Source organism: Bombina bombina, chromosome 1 (genome assembly GCF_027579735.1).
Source record: "Bombina bombina isolate aBomBom1 chromosome 1, aBomBom1.pri, whole genome shotgun sequence".
NCBI classification, from domain to species: Eukaryota; Metazoa; Chordata; class Amphibia; order Anura; family Bombinatoridae; genus Bombina; species Bombina bombina.
The window spans coordinates 381,311,424-381,331,719 of NC_069499.1; the positions used below are offsets into that span (position 1 = coordinate 381,311,424).

The window sequence follows — 20,296 nt, forward strand, 5'->3', positions numbered from 1 at the left end:
TGCTGAAAACATCCAGGCCCATGAAATTAAGCACTAATAAACATTTAAGCATCCCTGATGGCATTTGACCTCTCTGTAGGCCTGATATTCAAACCTTCACCTGCCTGGAGAGAAATCACACAAAATCTTTGGAATTTTTTTAGACCTTGTATTGTAATGTAGGAGTCTATGTTTCACTTAGAACACTGCATAGCAACATAAACTTTTCTCAAGATAAAATGTGTGTTTCTAAAAAAAAATTTTAAGGGCCTCGTCATAATGATGAGACTTCTGGGAATATCTTGCCTGAGCAGCGAGGTTTTGAATATCAGTCTCTGTAAGTGACTTCAGAGAGTGAAATATCTTATTGTACAGATTTGTATTAGATTTTCTATTAAAGGGACATTCAAGACCAAAAAAAACCTTTCATGATTTAAATAGGGAATGTAATTTTAAACAACTTTCCAATATACTTTTATCACCAATTTTGCTTTGTTCTCTTGGTATTCTTAGTTGAAAGCTAAACCTAGGAGGTTCATATGCTAATTTCTTAGACTTTAAAGACTGCCTCTAATCTGAATGAATTTTGACCACTAGAGGACATTAGTTCATGTGTTTCATATAGATAACATTGAGCTCATGCACGTGAAGTGACCATGGAGTAAGCACTGATTGGCTAAAATGCAAGTCTGTCAAAAGAACTGAAATAAAGGGGCAGTCAGCAGAAGCTTAGATACAAGGTAATTACAGAGGTAAAACGTGTATTATTATAACTGTGTTGGTTATGCAAAACTGGGGAATGGGTAAAAAAAAAGGCTTATCTTTCTTTTAAAACAACAACATTTCTGATGTTGACTGTCCCTTTAAGTCTAAACCTGTTCTATTTCCCTGTGTGTTAGGGCATAAAGACCACTTAGTGAAAGGAATACCCTTGATATGCTCTTTCTCCTTCTCTGTACCAGTTGGCCAGTCTGTGCTTTCTTCTTCCTCAACCTTATGTGCCGGATGTTCGTTGTAAAAATTGAAACCAAAAAATCCATGAAATGGATTAGATGCAAGTTTGTGAGGCTTTACTACTAGTCAGTGCTTTCAGATTAGCCTGTAACTTCTTGTTTATTCCTATGGTGTTTGTAAACCCAGTGATGAATTGAGAGCAATGTAAATGTTCTTTTAAAATACATGTAAACACAAACACATGTTGGCAATATGATACCTTTGAAAAGTTGTAATTTTTTCACACCTTAAAATTTTCTAAGGTGGAAATGTTTTTGATAAATAAAAAAATGTATTTAAGTAATTTAATGTGTACTATCACATGAATGACACATTGGGGGATATTTATCAAGCTGTCAACCGCAAATATGCTGGAATTCTGCAGCGTAATTGTGGAGAGCTTGATCCAGCCTAGTTATCAAAGCCTACAGACCGGCAAAAGTTAAAATCTGTGACGTAACATACGATCCGCCAGTCTCAATCCAACACAGATCAATGCTTATGTCATTACAGATGTTCCAAATACACATTCAGCACTATTTGACACTTTTTAAAAGTTATCAAATAGTTAACTGGTACGCTCGTGGCTATTCTAGCCCAGCGTACCTGGTTTTCAATCCTCCACCCTGGAGGCCGCGGATGCCATAGGAATCAATGGGAGTCTGAAAGCAGCAAAAGCTTATGTTCGATGCTTATAAAAGCTTGTAGTTAGTGACTAGCGCCTAGATTAGTATACCGGCTACACTATAAATAGACCCCCTAACTGGGTCCTACACAAAGTTCAAAACAAATAGTATATAGGAGCGCCAATGGCTTAGTTATACGCCAGGTTACAATGTGGTTATACACCACTTGGTATGATTGAGCAGGGTGTAACACAAATTCGCAAGTCCAACTTGCAATATATAACCTCAGTCTCTGAATGAATCTTAGTGAAATAGTATTTAATCAACATATATTAAAATCATGAACATGAAAGAGACAGACCAAATACTACATATAAAATGAATTAATACTGGATAAAAATGATTAATAAATAGAAGTTAGTAATAAGATCAAAAAACAATAGATATAGACATTACTATATCCATGGACCCCCAACTAATGGGTGGGTTTCTTGAGGATTCAAATATCTGGTAATATAAACCAAATAATGAGGGATATGCGATGAATAGCCCAAAAGAAAGGAAAAATAAAATAAAAATGAAAATAAAAATTGTTTGATCAATACCGGTATGATAAAAAAATGTTTAAAAACAGTGCTAATAATATAGATGTCAATAGTAGTTCAAAAACAAACTAAAAAATGTTAAGTGTATCCAATGTGTGATTAAGCAAATCAAAAAAACAAAAAGATAAGTGATAACAAATACATAAAAAATATATGTGATTAACCCACAAATGGGTGATGCAAAACAATTTATACGGGGAGGGAGAGTGTTATCCCAACTAGGGATAATAATCTGTGACCCTGTGAGTCAAACGTTAATCAATAAATCAATATAACATAATAACATCAATATAGCATTTTACAATGTCCAGAGTTAGGTGATTGGGATCCAGAGGAATCCGGGTGGAACTTATATCCAAATATAGTGACGTAAAATAAAATCCAGATAAATCCAAATAATTCCAGTTGTAATAAATTCAAAGTGTCCAAATAAAAAATAAAAAATAAAAGCATTTGCAAAGTCAGTTAGTGTCCAAATCCTAAGTCCAAATTCGGTACCAAGAAGTATAGACAGTTACATTAAAAGAAAAAAGAAACAGGCGATATACAAAATGCATTTAGGGTAGAGTCTATTGGTAAACTAACTCACCCAAATATAGTGGTCCTGGGGGTATATTGAGCCTCACAAATTCTGCTTAGAATTCCGTCTCCGTGTTTCAGCCCTTAGATAGGGCCTTTTTCAAGACATAGTGAGGCTCAAGAGATACTGACCTTTTATACGGTTTTGTCGGAGGGATGGCCTGTGTTTTTGGCGCCAAAATCGTTCGTATTTAAATCTACTATTAAATTTAATCTACTATTAAAAATGACTCAAACAAAAAAAAAAATAAAGGCTGTTACAAAAAAACCCCCACTAAATTATGGGGAAAAAAAACACTGTATGAACAATAAAAATGAATTACACCTAATCTAATAGCTCTATCAAAATAAAAAAGCCCCCCAAAATAAAAAAACCCTAGCCTACAATAAACTACCAATGGCCCTTAAAAGGGCCTTTTGCGGGGCATTGCCCCAAAGAAATCAGCTCTTTTACCTGTAAAAAAAAACCCACCACCCAACAAACCAACCCCCCAAATAAATAACCGATCTAAAAAAACCTAAGCTCCCCATTGCCCTGAAAAGGGCATTTGTATGGGCATTGCCCTTAAAAGGGCATTTATATGGGCATTGCCCTTAAAAGGGCATTTAGCTCTTTTACCTGCCCAGACCCTACGCTAAAAATAAAACCCACCCAAAAAAACTTAAATAAACCTAACACTAACCCCCAATGATCCACTTACAGTTTTTGAAGTCCTGCTTGAAGGATCCAGCCGGCAAGAAGTCTTCATCCGGGCGGCATGAAGTCTTCATCCGGGCGGCCTCTTCCATCTTCATCCATCCGGCGACGTCTTCATCCATGCGGCCTCTTCTATCTTCATCCATCCGGCACGGAGTGAGTCAATCCTGAAGACAACTGGAACTTGAATTTAAGTGACGTCATCCAAGATGGTATCCCTTGTTTTCCTATTGGCTTATAGGTTCCAATCAGCCAATAGGATTAGGGCTGCTAAAATCCTATTGGCTGTTCCAATCAGCCAATAGGATTTGAGCAGCTCTCATCCTATTGTCTGTTCCAATCAGCCAATAGGATGAGAGCCAATCCTGATTGGAACAGCCAATAGGATTTTAGCAGCTCTAATCCTATTGGCTGTTTGGAACCTTTCAGCCAATATGAATGCAAGGGATGCCATCTGGATGACATCATTTGCATTCAAGTTCCAGTTTACGGTGGTGACCGTATTGAAGAGGAGCTCCACGTTGGATGTCTTTAGGATAGACCCGCTCCGCGCTGGATGGATGAAGATAGAAGAGGTTGCATGGATGAAGACTTTGCTGGATGAATGAAGACTTCGCTGGATGGATGAATATTGAAGAGACCTTCCGGATGAAGACTTCTTGCAGCCCGGATGAAGACTTCTTGCAGGTTGGATGGATCCTTTAAGCGGAACTTCAAAAACTGTAAGTGGATCGTCGGGGGTTAGTGTTAGGTTTTTTTTTGTTTTTTTTGGGTGTGTTTTATTTTTAGAGTAGGGTCTGGGTAGGTAAAAGAGCTAAATGCCCTTTTAAGGGCAATGCCCATACAAATTCCCTTTTCAGGGCAATGGGGAGCTTAGGTTTTTTAGATAGGCTTTTTATTTGGGGGGATGGTTGGTTGGGTGGTGGGTTTTACTGTTGAGTGGTGTTTGTATTTTTTTTACAGGTAAAAGAGCTTATTTCTTTGGGGCAAAAGACCCTTTTCAGGACCATTAGTAGTTTATTGTAGGCTCGTGATTTTTTATTTTGGAGGGGCTTTTTTATTTTGAAAGGGCTATTAGATTAGGTGTAATTCATTTTTATTTTTGATACTGTGGTTTTTTTACCCGTAATTTAGTGAGGTTTTTTTGTAACTTAGCGTTTATTTTTTTGTAATTTAGTAATTTTTAATAGTAGATTTAAATAATTTGAGAAGGGTTAGGGTTTTTTAACATGTTATATAGTAAATTTAATTGTTAGTTTAATGTAATTTTAGTATAATAGTTAGGGTAGGTTAATTAATAGTTTAATATAGTTTGTTTTAATTCTACAGGTAAGTTTTAAATTATTATAAGATAGGGATGTTGTAATTTTAATGTAAAGTTAACGGGTTTTTAGGTTTAGGGGTTAATAGCTCCATTTTGTTTATGGCAGTGGGCTGGCGGTTTAAGGGTTAATAGGTTTAGTTAATGGTAGTGATGTGGGAGGCCAGAGGTTTAGGGGTTAATAACTTTATTTAGGTGGCGGCGGGGTCTGCGAGCGGCGGGATAGGGGTTAAACATTTTAGTATATACACATTAAAAAGGGAGAGAATCTTTTGGGTAAACTGTCTCTTTAAAGGGCCATGAAATCCAAAAAATATCTTTCATGATTTGGATAGAGAATACAATTTTAAACAACTTTCCAATTTACTTCTATTATTTCATTTGCTTCCTTCTCTTGTTTTTCTTTGATGAAAGGTTTATCTATGAAAGCTCAGGAGCAGCAAAGAACCTAGGTTCTAGCTGCTGATTGGTGGATGCATATACATATACCAATTGTCATTGGCTCACACATGTGTTCAGTCAGCAACCAGTAGTGCATTGCTGCTCATTCAACAAAGCATACCAATAGAACAAAGAAAAATAATTAATAGGAGTAAATTAGAAAGTTGATTAAAATTGCATGCTCTATCTGAATCATGAAAAAAAATGGGTTTCGTATCCCTTTAAGTATACAGTACTTTTTACAAAGATCCCTACATATAATAAGTGATAATGGGGGATATTTATCAAAGCCTCAACTATGCTGCATTCGCGGCACCAATACGCTCGCCTAACATCGCTGCCGCAGACCTGAATACGCTCTTTATATTTATAAAAAAAGCTGGCAAAAAGCCGCCCACCAAGTACAGGGCGGTGAGCACTGGACTGTTGGTAACTAACAGTCATCGATCTCGCTGCTATTCAGCTTTTTACCAACTTTATTTATACCCTGTCAGTAAACGCTGCCACTACACTAAAATGTATATTTAGTACAATAAAAAGTATCATTGCTCAATGCAATACTCCTGTTATTTTGATTTATATATATATATATATATATATATATATATATATATAAAATATAATTATATACAGTGGTGGTAAAATATCACCATGGTTTACTAGTTAGGGGTTAAAAGTAGGGATGGGTGAATGTGTTTATATTCGAATTTGAATGTTAGAACAAATATTACTGTAGAAATTCGATTTACATAATCAAATGTTGATAAGAACAAATATTCATAAAAATTCTATTATCGAATGATATTTACAGTTTTCTAATGTCACATTCGAATTCGAATGTGACATTCGAATTTGAATGTGACATTCGAATTTGAATATGACATTCAAATTCTAATATGACATTTATATGACATTTATAAAACACAGTTTTAGACTAGAAATACTATTTGGAGTTCGAATGCTACATTCAAAGTCGAATATGACATTTGAATTTGAATATTACATTTATACAACACAGTTGTGGACTAGAAAAACTTTTTGGAATTTGAATGTGACATTTGAATTTGAATGTGACATTCAAATTCAAATATTACATTTATAAAACACATTATTAGACTAGAACTGCTATTTCGAATTTGAATGTAGTATTCCAATTTGAATATTACATTTATTAAACACAGTATTAGACTAGAAATACTATTTCAAATTTGAATGTGACACTTGAATTCGAATGTAGCATTCAAATTCGAATATTACATTTATAAAACAATTGTAGACTAGAAATACTATTTCAAATTCGAATGTGACATTCGAATTCGAATATTACATTTCGAAATTGAATGTGATATAAAATACATAATTAAACATTCTATTATTCGAATGAATATTTTCGTATGTTATTGAAAAATTTTAAAACGAAAATTTGAAAATAGAATGTTAAAATATTATATAAACAATCGAAATTTGATACAAAGAACAAATGTATAAAGATTAATTTTTAAATTTTGAATTTTTAGAAACATTCGCCCAACCATAGTTAAAAGTTAATAACCCAGAGGAAAAATTTTACTAGTCCACTCAATGTTAAAGAGAGGAAAAATTTATATTTCTAAGTAGTCCGCTGCAATTTCTAAGTCATCCGGGACTAGTGGACAAATGTTCATTTGACAAGAAAATCTAATTTTAGTCTCGTTTTAACTAAAAAAAGAATCTGAATGAATGCACCAACGAAAATAAAGAAAATAAAAAGATACGGATGAAAATTCTTAGTATTCATTTTTCTCTTTTTTTTTTTTTCTTTTTAAGCATTTATTACTTACCTTAAGGTGCTCTCTATGCTCTGGAGAGGTAAGTATTGTAGCTACAGGTGAACTTTTCACCAGTAGCTTTGAATAATTTACATTAGTTTTAACCAAAATGAACGTAAACTTTTAACAAAAATTTGATTTTCTTTTTTTTTTTTTTATCTAAACAAACACCAAATCGTGCAACCAACAAATATTCAGGGAAGTGAATTTCCCTGATTATTACGAACAAAAATTTTATTCAAAGCATCATTTTCCTCCTTGCACTTGTCTAACATATATACATATTTGAAAAACAGATATTAATTTTGTTATTCACTATATACTAACGCAATATAAAGAAAACTAAAATATACTGACAAAATGTAATAGATAGATAAATGGATAGATAGATGGATAGATAGATGATATTTAGATAGAAAGATGATAGATAAATAGTAGATATATAGAAATATAGATGATATATACAGGGAGTGCAGAATTATTAGGCAAGTTGTATTTTTGAGGATTAATTTTATTATTGAACAACAACCATGTTCTCAATGAACCCAAAAAACTCATTAATATCAAAGCTGAATAGTTTTGGAAGTAGTTTTTAGTTTGTTTTTAGTTATAGCTATTTTAGGGGGATATCTGTGTGTGCAGGTGACTATTACTGTGCATAATTATTAGGCAACTTAACAAAAAACAAATATATACCCATTTCAATTATTTATTTTTACCAGTGAAACCAATATAACATCTCAACATTCACAAATATACATTTCTGACATTCAAAAACAAAACAAAAACAAATCAGTGACCAATATAGCCACCTTTCTTTGCAAGGACACTCAAAAGCCTGGCATCCATGGATTCTGTCAGTGTTTTTATCTGTTCATCATCAACATTGCGTGCAGCAGCAACCACAGCCTCCCAGACACTGTTCAGAGAGGTGTACTGTTTTCCCTCCTTGTAAATCTCACATTTGATGATGGACCACAGGTTCTCAATGGGGTTCAGATCAGGTGAACAAGGAGGCCATGTCATTAGATTTTCTTCTTTTATACCCTTTCTTGCCAGCCACGCTGTGGAGTACTTGGACGCGTGTGATGGAGCATTGTCCTGCATGAAAATCATGTTTTTCTTGAAGGATGCAGACTTCTTCCTGTACCACTGCTTGAAGAAGGTGTCTTCCAGAAACTGGCAGTAGGACTGGGAGTTGAGCTTGACTCCATCCTCAACCCGAAAAGGCCCCACAAGCTCATCTTTGATGATACCAACCCAAACCAGTACTCCACCTCCACCTTGCTGGCGTCTGAGTCGGACTGGAGCTCTCTGCCCTTTACCAATCCAGCCACGGGCCCATCCATCTGGCCCATCAAGACTCACTCTCATTTCATCAGTCCATAAAACCTTAGAAAAATCAGTCTTGAGATATTTCTTGGCCCAGTCTTGACGTTTCAGCTTGTGTGTCTTGTTCAGTGGTGGTCATCTTTCAGCCTTTCTTACCTTGGCCATGTCTCTGAGTATTGTACACCTTGTGCTTTTGGGCACTCCAGTGATGTTGCAGCTCTGAAATATGGCCAAACTGGTGGCAAGTGGCATCTTGGCAGCTGCACGCTTGACTTTTCTCAGTTCATGGGCAGTTATTTTGCGCCTTGGTTTTTCCACACGCTTCTTGCGACCCTGTTGACTATTTTGAATGAAACGCTTGTTTGTTCGATGATCACGCTTCAGAAGCTTTGCAATTTTAAGAGTGCTGCATCCCTCTGCAAGATATCTCACTATTTTTGACTTTTCTGAGCCTGTCAAGTCCTTATTTTGACCCATTTTGCCAAAGGAAAGGAAGTTGTCTAATAATTATGCACACCTGACATAGGGTGTTGATGTCATTAGACCACACCCCTTCTCATTACAGAGATGCACATCACCTAATATGCTTAATTGGTAGTAGGCTTTCGAGCCTATACAGCTTGGAGTAAGACAACATGCATAAAGAGGATGATGTGGTCAAAATACTCATTTGCCTAATAATTCTGCACTCCCTGTAGATAGATGATAGATAGATAGATGATAGATAGATAGATAGATAGATAGATACATAGATATATAGATGATGGATAGATAGATAGATAGATAGATAGATAGATAGAAAACATCCCTCTTTTGAAAGAGTGGTCACCCTCAGCTGATCACCTAAAGCACTGGTCACTGCATTATTTATTAAAGCTTCTATCTCATCCTCTGCTTCACTTAGTGATGAATAAGACCTCTCATTTGAAAGAAAGAAAGAAAGAAAGAAAGAAAGAAAGAAAGAAATGATCTTTTATGAATGATGTCTGAAATGTCTGTCTAATGTTTTTTGATAAAGATAGTGGCCCAACTAAGCAACAAGTACCCATGGGGACCCACCCTTTACAGCCATTTTGGGCATCATCTACCAACCCCAAATAGCACACACTACCTTAAGTAGCTGCATCATTACTTATACATATTTTGCTCCCATTCTGCTCTCTAAATTGATTTAAAAAGTAAATTCCCATGACCTACTACTTTATGAGCTGTATTTCTAGCACAATAAAGCTTTTACTTATGTTTTTTTTTTTCCCAATTACAAATAGAAACATGCCATAATCATATGAACTGTCTCACTAATATTTCAAATAGTTGGTTATTTTTTACAAACTGTTTTTCCATTCATTTTAGGCTTGGATGCTGATGGGATATACAGAGTTAGTGGAAATCTATCTACAATACAGAAGTTACGATTTGTTGTAAATCAGGGTAAGTCATTCTTAAAATAATATATGTGTCATACATTTCTTTAATATAAACGTGATCTTCTTGGAGTTTATTTTGTTTTCATTGAAATTGTAATCAGTGTTGAATTCTTCCATGTAGTCTTTGATGATAATGTTTTCAGCTTATCTGGAAATGAAAGGAAAAAAAAGTTTAGTGGTTAGCTTTTGAACTTTTCTAAGCAATAATGGTCACAGGGGAAGACATTTCCTGGCAATTGATGATTGTCTTGTAGAACTAAAAGCCTATGGCGCAAGATACTCCATCATTAAGAACAGGAAATGCCCATCCCATAGGTCACAGGAGCTATTGTGAGAATTCCCTGCCAATTAGGTATTCAACTTTAAAACAATTATTTTATCTGAGAACGTATAGTTTAACCATTGGATGACACTAGAATATGAAAAAAAAATAGTGCCTTAAAAATTACATTTTTATACTATATTATTACCCCTATTACAGTGAACACTTATTTCCCTGAAGTTTGTCATTTCAAATGTAAACAAATTAGACAAAAAAAAATGCAGTTATAACGTGTGTCAAAAGTATTATGCTAAAGATAGTGGTTTAAATGGAAAACAAATAAAAATAAATCATAAACCTGTGATTATATATAATCAGAAACTTCTACAAAGATTTTCACATGAATTCATAATTTGTTGGAAAATGTACATTATGAGTGTAATGCCTTATATTACTACTATTAAGTACTTTTTTTTATGCATGTATATACAAATATATTATATCATGGTTTATTATGTTAACTGGAAAACTGTGCTTGCCCATTTGTTATTAAATCAACTTCAAGGGTGTTAACCTCAAAAGATCAATAAAGCTTCAAAAAAGTTGGTGGGCACTAACTAGAAATTGTGATGTTTCTGGATCAGTCACCCCTTCCTCAGTGTTTGCCTCTGAAACATTACAATTCATTTATTAAACTATATATACTTTATAAAATATATATCCTTATATATACAGTACATTGATGTCTAGAGCATACCACCTCCCATGTTATATATACAGTATCTCACAAAAGTGAGTACACCCCTCACATTTTTGTAAATATGTTATTATATATTTTCATGTGACAACACTGAAGATATGACATTTTGCTACAATGTAAACTAGTGAGTGTATAGCCTGTATAATAGTGTAAATTTGCTGTCCCCTCAAAATAACTCAACACACAGCCATCAATGTCTAAACCATTGGCAACAAAAGTGAGTACACCCCTTAGTGAAAATGTCAAAATTGGGCCCAATTAGCCATTTTCCATCCCTGGTGTCATGTGACTCGTTAGTGTTACAAGGTCTCCAGTGTGAATGGGGGCCAGGTGCGTTTAATTTGGTGTTATTGCTCTCACACTCTCTCATACTGGTCACTGGAAGTTCAATATGGCACCTTATGGCAAAGAACCCTCTGAGGATCTGAAAAAAAGAATTGTTTCTCTACATAAAGATGGCCTAGGCTATAAGAAGATTGCCAAGATCCTGAAAATGAGCTGCAGTATGGTGGGCAAGACCATACAGCGATTTCACAGGACAGGTTCCACTTGGAACAGGCCGCACCATTGTCGACCAAAGAAATTGACTGCACATGCTCAGTGTCATATTCAGAGGTTGTCTTTGGGAAATAGATGTATGAGTGCTGCCAGCATTGCTGCAGAGGTTGAAGAGGTGGGGGGGTCAGCCTGTCAGTGCTCAGACCATACGCCGCACACTGCATCAAATTGGTCTGCATGGCTGTCGTACCAGCAGGAAGCCTCTTCTAAAGATGATGCACAAGAAAGCCTGCAAACAGATTGCTGAAGGCAAGTAGACTAAGGACATAGATTACTGAAACCATGTCCTGTGGTCCAATGAGACCAAGATAAACTTATTTGGTTCAGATGGTGTCAAGCGTGTGTGGCGGCAACCAGGTGAGGAGTTCAAAGACAAGTGTGTCGTGCCTACAGTCAAGCATGGTGGTGGGAATGTCATGGTCTGGGCCTGCATGAGTCCTGCTGGCACTCGGGAGCTACAGTTCATTGAGGGAACCATGAATGCAAACATGTACTGTGACATACTGAAGCAGAGCATGATCCCCTCCCTTCGGAGTATTCAGTATTCCAACATGATAACGACCCCAAACACACCTCCAAGACGACCACTACCTTGCTAAGGAAGCTGAGGGTAAAGATGATGGACTGGCCAAGCATGTCTCCAGACCTAAACCCTATTGAGCATCTGTAGGGCATCCTGAAATGGAAGGTGAGGGAGCGCAAGGTCTCTAACATCCACCAGCTCCGTGATGTCATCATGGAGGGGTGGAAGAGGACTCCAGTGGAAACCTGTGAAGCTCTGGTAAACTCCATGCCCAAGAGGGTTAAGGCAGTGCTGGAAAATAATGGTAGCCACACAAAATATTGACACTTTGGGCCCAATTTGGACATTTTCACTTAGGGGTGTACTCATTTTTGTTGCCAACGGTTTTAACATTAATGGCTGTGTGTTGAGTTATTTTAAGGGGAAGGCAAACTGTTATACAGGCTGTACACTCACTACTTTGCATTATAGCAAAGTGTCATTTCTTCAGTGTTGTCACATGAAAAGATATAATAAAATATTTACAAAAATGTGAGGGGTGTACTCATACTGTATATATATATATATATATATATATATATATATATATATATATATATATATATATATACACACACACATAGACACACACACATAACATGGGAGGTGGTAAACTATGGACATCAATAATAGTAATTGGTTTCAAGTACAGAGGCTAGATTAAGTAGAGCGCTAAATTAACACACGCCTGCAAAAGGTCAAATTTGCCTGTTTGCGGGTGCTCAATAATTAACCGGCCCTTACAAGAGGCTGGTTATTGTTACCGCAATCTCTGGTTATTTTCTAAAAGTGCCCCAAATGCCCTTAAAATAGAGGGCATTTTAGTTTTTTTATAAAAAAGTAGCTTTTTTTTTAATAAAAAACAACTACACTAGGCAGTTTTTTTATCTAAAGTTAGTGGTCGTGGGGTGTTAGAAAAAAACAGCACTGAAAAGTGCCTTTACATTGCAATCTATGAGAACTGTGTGGTCCCAGTAAATATATAGGTATATGACTATATGCATATATATTTATGTATTAATATGTGTATGTACACATATTAACACACATATATATGCATATACATATATATTTACAAATGCTGCAATCGCTGCACGACTTTGCTACACCACCTTTGCTACACTTTAGTTCTAATGCCATCTCTGATTGCATCAGAACGAGGTTCCAATTGGAACTTATTGAACCGCGCTATTGCGAGCGCAATGCTTTCTAGCGAACGGGAGCTTGCGTTTGCATTGCTGTTAATTTGTAATACAAGTGCACATTAGCGATATTTAGCACTCCACTTGTAATCTGGCCCTATATGTTGATGAATGAGGGATTTGTAATTTTATGTACAGTTATAAAACATGAAAGAGACTTCACTATCCAATTCATGATGATCAAGGGTAAAATTTAGAAGCAACATCGTTTTAAATTTCTAGTGTTCCTAGGCAAAATGGCATAGTCAAAACAACCTAAAAATAGAATATAAAGAATTAAATTAATAAAAGTGATACAGACCCACTATTAAGTGAGATATAGGGGCCGATTTATCATATGTCTGGCGGACATGATCCACTGTTGGCATTTATCATTGCACAAGTAGTTCTGGCCGCTAGCAGGGAGTGTCAATCAACCCGATTGTATTCGATCGGGTGGATTGATGTCCGCAGCCTCAGAGGCAGCAGACAAGTTAAGAAGCAGCGGTCTCCTTCTTAACTCCCGATTCTGGCGAGTCTGAAGGCTCGCACGGAGACAGGTGTATACGGCTTCATTCTGGTCGTGATAAATCGGCCCCATAGAATGTAAGAAAAACTTACCATTAAGTAACAGGGACATAGACCAAATATTATTTTGTCTAATGAAGAATCTACTCCTGTCAAAAAAACATTTTTATGAATTAAACTGGTATTTATAAAATGACAAAAATATTAATTTACATTACCCCCTCTTGATTCACATAACAAAACTGTATCTCTGTATTTTATATAGTTTTTAATTATACTAGCTCATAAGTCAGGCAAAAATATACATGCATTACATATGTTCACAAAACAGGCATGTCTCATTCATTTGTAGAAAAAAACCATTTACATGCTGTTTTATTTATAAGCTAGATATTTTATTTATTTGCACTTCCCATAGAACATCAACAGCAAAACACTATGTTATTCTTTTTTTCTGTTCCACAAGAGAAACTGTGATATAAAGCAATGTTCCTTACATGTGATAAGATTATCTTTTAGTCATGATTATTTTTCCTATTAAAAGTAAGAAGTCATATAAACAAGTGAGTCCGTTAGAGTCTAACATTTACAGTGTCTTAAAACTTTTATCAGGCATTTATATTCAGTATTGCTGCAAAGTGATTTAGGGCTACATTATCTAAGTACCCTGTAGGAAGCCTTCAGAACAGCTACAAACTATTAGTGGGTGAGTATGTTGCAGGCTGTCCTGTCATAATGCTGTCATTGTATTAGCCATGCACACTGTAAGACTACAGATCTTGGTACAGGTATCCCACACACCACAAACCTGCAGGTCTTCCTAGTGCCGCATATTGTCCTCATATAGGGCTAGATTATGTGTGGAGCGCAAATTAGCTCTCCTGCTCAAGTGATAACATGGCTAGATGTAGGCTTTTTGTACACTTGTATTATGAGTTGACAGTAAAAAGTTTGTGCACAAAAATATCTCAATGGTGTTTTTATCCCCTAGACTTCAATGGAGCAAGCAAACTGCAAAAAAAAAAAAAAAAAATGAATACTCATGCTCACTCACTAAGGGCTCCATTTATGAAGCAGCGAACGCCTGAAATGGAAGTTAAAAAGCAGCGGTCGTAAGAATGCTGCTCCTTAACCTGTCCGCCACCTTCTAGGTGGCGGATTGAAATCATCCCGATACGATCGGGATGATTGACAGCTTCTGCTAGTGGCCGATTGGCTACCAGTAAGCAGGGGGCAGCATTGAACAAGCATTTCACTAGAAATGCTTGTTCAATGATAAATGCAGACAGTGTATGCTGTTGGCATTTAGCGATGTCGAGCGGACATGATTCGCTATAGCGAATCAAGTCCGCTCGACATAGAGTAAACTACCCCTATGAGCACTCAAGACCGCTAAGCCCGACATGAAATATTAATATTTCATATTCCAATGTTCTTCTTATCTGTATATACCTATATATATATATAAATATATATATATATATATATATATATATATATATATATATATATATATATATATTCGTATAGATATTTAGGCATAGATATGTATTTTACATGAACAGTATCAGATATATATAGAAATATATATTTAATAATAAAAACTACAGTATTTTGTATGTGAAGAACATAGGAATGTAAAACGTGTTTTGCTCTTCAGGTTTTGCCATTTACATTTTAATACAGTCAGGTTAGCACACATGAAAACTTAATCTTAAGGTGCGTTATTAAAGTGTTAAATATTTAAAAAAAAATAAAATGTATTAAAAATTATAAAAACATCCTGTTCAATATTCTAAATAATCCATAAAATATATCTATATATTTTACAGTATGTTTACTAAAAAAAAATATTGTTTTTATTACCCAAATGTTTACCCATTACAAATTGATATAAAGCATACATTGGAGGTGTATCTTGGACATAGGGGCATAAGTATAGGGCTCTCAGAAGTCTCATTGGGACTGGGCCTATTCTTCCAATCAGTAGAAGCTTTGTTACTACAGGGGACCTGATAGGGCACAGACTCCACCTGCATCATGCCTAGTTTATCTGTGGGCCCACTGCACCCAGTAAAATGAATGGATTGCCTTTACAATATGGTGGCCGGATTTCCAAGATGGTTACCTTGGTGTTGGTATACAGAAAACCTGTCATATTTGTACAGCATAGCTGTGAAAATGCATAACACAAAGACAAATGTTGACTAAAATGTGCCTTTAATTAATGCTAATGGATTGGAACACTTTAGAAAAGGAAGAAACCCTATAGCTGAGTTTCAGTTTTTCACACAACAATCTAATGTAATTTGTAAACCCAATATGAATCTGGTAAAAAAAAAAAAAATCAGAGTTGATATCTATGTTCATTAGTTTATTTTTGCATATACTCACAATAATTTGTATCCCCCCCCCCCCCCCCAAACTACTACACAGATGACAGGATGAATCACACACTTTTATTTTTGTATCTGCAAAATGTCAAAAAATCATAACTAGTCAACATTTTAAACAAATACGGTGTAATAATAGAAGATAAATATCTAGAATAATTTCATGTAGTAAAAGTTGTAATAAAATAATTGGGCTTCACAAATACATTGTATAATGAAGTTGCAGACTGCAAGCATATTAACAACTGTGTGTGTCTAATAACTAAACTATGCAACTAAATAATTTAATAATAACGAAAATGCCTGCTTGATTAATTGTTGCAGGGTAAAATTTACAATAAACCTGTCTTGATCAGGGCCTCACAGAAGCACTATTACTGTCTGTGCAGTTGTTTAACAAGAATTTAATTGGAAAGATAAGTGAATGCACATTTAAAAGTATTGTTAATTTGCTTTATAATCACCCCATTCTTCAAATTATTGACAGTACCAGGCAAAAAATAAAACCTTTACTTTTACGAGTATTATTTCCTTATGAACACCATAAACTTTAGCGTTGTAATTGGAAGATTTATAGATAGTAAAGAAGCATAACAATAGTTTGCAATTCATAGATTTTTCTACTTTCATTACATAAATCTAGTTTAATATTTTTGCATTAAACAAATACAATGTGAAAGAAATGCTTAATAAGAAATGATTTAATTTTTATTTTTTTTAACTTTACCCTTTAAGAACTTGGTCCAGGAAGCAGCACTTTAATCTGGTTCACTTTGAAAGATGGTTCATAACCAGTTAAAATTATATACTTCCTATTATAAACAGTCTCAGAGAGTGCAGTGTATATATATATATATATATATATATACATATATATATATATATATATATATATATATATATATATAGAGAGAGAGAGAGAGAGAGAGAGAGAGAGAGAGAGAGAGAGAGATGATAGATAAGCAATTATATAACAAGAATCATGTTTTTATATATACTGTATATATATATATGTATTTCTTTTGTGAAATGATTATCACAGCTTTGGTGAATGGGCTAATGGACTGAATTGGGAATTCCTTGGACATATAGGAAGTTGTTTCACATTGATCTAAGCATGCTATGCCTTTGGATCTTACAGTTTTAACAAATATAGGCCGGAGAGTTTGTTATAAAATACACATTAATCTTATGAAAGTGAAGGATCAAAATGTATTTACAATTATGGCAGAGATAAAAGCATGAAATTAAAATCCTCAATTTCATAATTAAGACAAAATAAATGATTCCATAGGCAATCAGTACATGTAGGCAAGTATCCCCACCTGCTTTTACCCAGAAAAACTCTATATACACTTACCAATGCAGCAGAGGATTCTGGGTAAGATATGCAAATTAGATATGCAACATCTCAGGCTTTTTGCTTCTTATACTGTGTAATACACAGCAGTCCCTTAATTGGGTAAGTGCAGCAAATACAAAACCACTTCTGGACAGCTGTTTCGTTCTTATTAGAACTCTTCAGCAGATGATAGGTTTTTTATTTCTGCTAAGTAAAGCTTATTCCAGGGCAAAATCTTAAAGTGATGTTAAATCCTAGCGTTTGGGAAACGCTAGGATTTACAATCGTAACAAATAAAGGGGACTTTCATTCATGAAGTATAAAATACTTCATTCTGAAAGCCCCTTTATTTGTTAGCAGTGTTTGCTGCGCTGAGCTGCTAAAGGCAGCCCACGGACAGAACTCTATTTGGCTGAGAGGTGACGTTTCCACCTCTTAGCCAATAGCCGTGCGGGAAATACAGCTTGGCGCCAGGTTTTGCGGCGCCAAGCTGTATTTTCCGCACTGCTATTGGCTTAGAGGTGGAAACGTAACCTCTCAGCCAAATTGCGTTCTGCCGTGGGCGGCCTTTAGCAGCTCAGCGCAGCGAACGCTACTAACAAATAAAGGGGCTTTCAGAATGATGTATTTTATACTTCATGAATGAAAGTCCCCTTTATTTGTTACAATGGTAAATCCTAGCGTTTTGCAAATGCTAGGATTTACCATCACTTGAAGGCTAAAGACAAGTTTGAAAACTAGAATCAAATGCATGTAAATTCTACTGAATAGCATGATTTGTGTATATGCTTAAAAACAAATGTTTCTATCAGCGCTGAGTGCTGCATGTAGCATTCATTCTCAACTACAATTATCTGTATTTTAGGGATCACTTTCTATGGAAGTAAGCTCGCAACTCACAGGGTATTCCTAGTTCAGCTCATTACATTAAATCATTCTGGGCAAGATTACAAGTCGCGCGGCAAATCAGTTGGGAAAACTAAGCACCCGTTTTGGCTTTTTTGCATTTGGGGTTGCGCAGCTATTACAAGTTGAAAAATAACTTATTTTGCCCGCGCGTTAAGCCGCGTAATGCAAACTGCCAAATCGCATGGCCGTTCACATATTCCCCATAGAAGTCAATGGAGAAGACAAATATAAATAAAAAAACACAAAGAAGCCAATGATGTATTATCCTTGAAAAGTGTACATGAAAATGTGAATATTTCATATTGCGAAAATGTTTTCGCAACGGAATATGTTCTATTTAATTCTAAATAAATATTTCTCTATATATCTGATTGTTTTTGGACTGATATATCTATTTATTGCGAGATATGTATATGAATAAATATATGTGTAGATAGCTTGAGATCTATTTGCGAAAATCTCTTTGAAAATTCATCTGAGATATTGTTTAATGTGCATAAGATTGTAATGTGAAATAATTTCATTATCTCCATAGTTACATATCTCTATTTATTTATTTTTTCTAACACCCGATATCTCGTATCTTTGAGCCCTTATAACTTTTGTGTGCAATATTTTTTTTTAAATAATTTTTATTAGACAATGTTAATATGAGTGTAACTGTACTTTGTAATGCATTTTTTAAATGTTTTTTTAAACTTTTTTTTTTTTTTTTTTTAATATTTTTATTGAGGTTTGAAAAAGGCTTACAAAATTCTTGAAATCAAGATAAAATATAAACAAAACAGTATCAGAATACAATCTTAACAGAGTTTAACGTGCCTTACAGTCTTCGAGCCTTCTGGTGGTCGCAAGGGGCCTCTTTTGGATCCCTTGATCTCCATAGAACGATATAAGGCTCCTTCAGAGTATAAGAGACCACTCATGGATCTCGTTTAGTAAACCTCAGTTTTATAGAGAGTAGTGTAAACAATTTAGATAAACTATAGGGAAGGGGTTAAAGAAAGTGATAGGAAGAGAGGAATGGGGGAAAGAATGAGGAGGTGGTGTTGCTGTACTTGGTGAGGTAGTTGTCAACTACTTTTCCTTTAGTTAAGACAGGTTGACTCGTTTAGGATTCTGTTTAGACAATTAGGGTTTCATGGATTTGGCGATGTATTTGTATTTCCCACCTTGTGTATGCTTTTAGGGTGCAAATAGGCAACAATGTTATGGTTCGTTTTGTTTAAGCGTGTTTAGTGTAGGGTGTTACAATTTAAGGTAGTGTTCCCATAGTGCTGTCATTTCAGCGTATACCTCCATTTTGGCATATTTAACAAAGTAAAACTCTTCTAGGTCAAGGAATTCTGAGACTCTCTTAGTCCATATCAATGTGGAGGGGACCTCCTTGCTTCTCCAATTTCTAGCTAATAGGTATCTAGCACTATTAGTCATGATGTAAAAAAGTTTGAGGCAATGTTTCTGTTTAATGTTGGGAGGTCTACTTAGTAAGCAGATTGTGGGGTCTAGAGGGAATTGGGTATCTAGAACTTTTTCTATTTCTCCAATTATGTCTCTCCAGTAGTTTTGGACCGCGTTACACCACCACCACATGTGAGCCAGGTTACCGCAGCTATGTCCGCATCTCCAACATTGCTTGGATGTGTTGCGGTATAGTCGGTGTAATTTAGTTGGGGAAAGATACCATCTGTGTAAGATTTTTAAGTTGATTTCCTGTATGGAGAGTGAGATTGAAGTTTTTGTGATATTTTGGAAAATGAATGTACTGGTTTGGGGTAAGATTGTTATACCTAGTTCGTCTTCCCATTTTTCTAGGAAGGGAGGGGTTTGGCCAGGAGAGTTTTGTGTTAATATTCTATAAATTAGTGCAAGAGTATGTGATATTGGCGGAGTCCTTATGCAGAGTTGCTCAAAGTTGGTTAGTGGTCGGACCATGTTTCTAGAGTGTTCATGTGTTGTTATGAAGTGATGGACGCGGGCATATTGGAACCAA

The 20,296-nt window shown here is 35.4% G+C and overlaps 1 protein-coding gene across 1 annotated transcript in view; it reads left to right on the forward strand.

Annotated features, from left to right (window-relative positions):
- Window positions 1-20,296, forward strand: part of ARHGAP15 (Rho GTPase activating protein 15) — a 1,708,250-nt gene that overhangs the window by 1,179,018 nt on the left and 508,936 nt on the right. Inside the window, exon 12 of the mRNA XM_053712626.1 lies at window positions 9,735-9,812. Within this exon, the coding sequence (XP_053568601.1) occupies window positions 9,735-9,812 (78 nt within the window). The remainder of the gene's footprint in view (window positions 1-9,734; window positions 9,813-20,296) is intronic.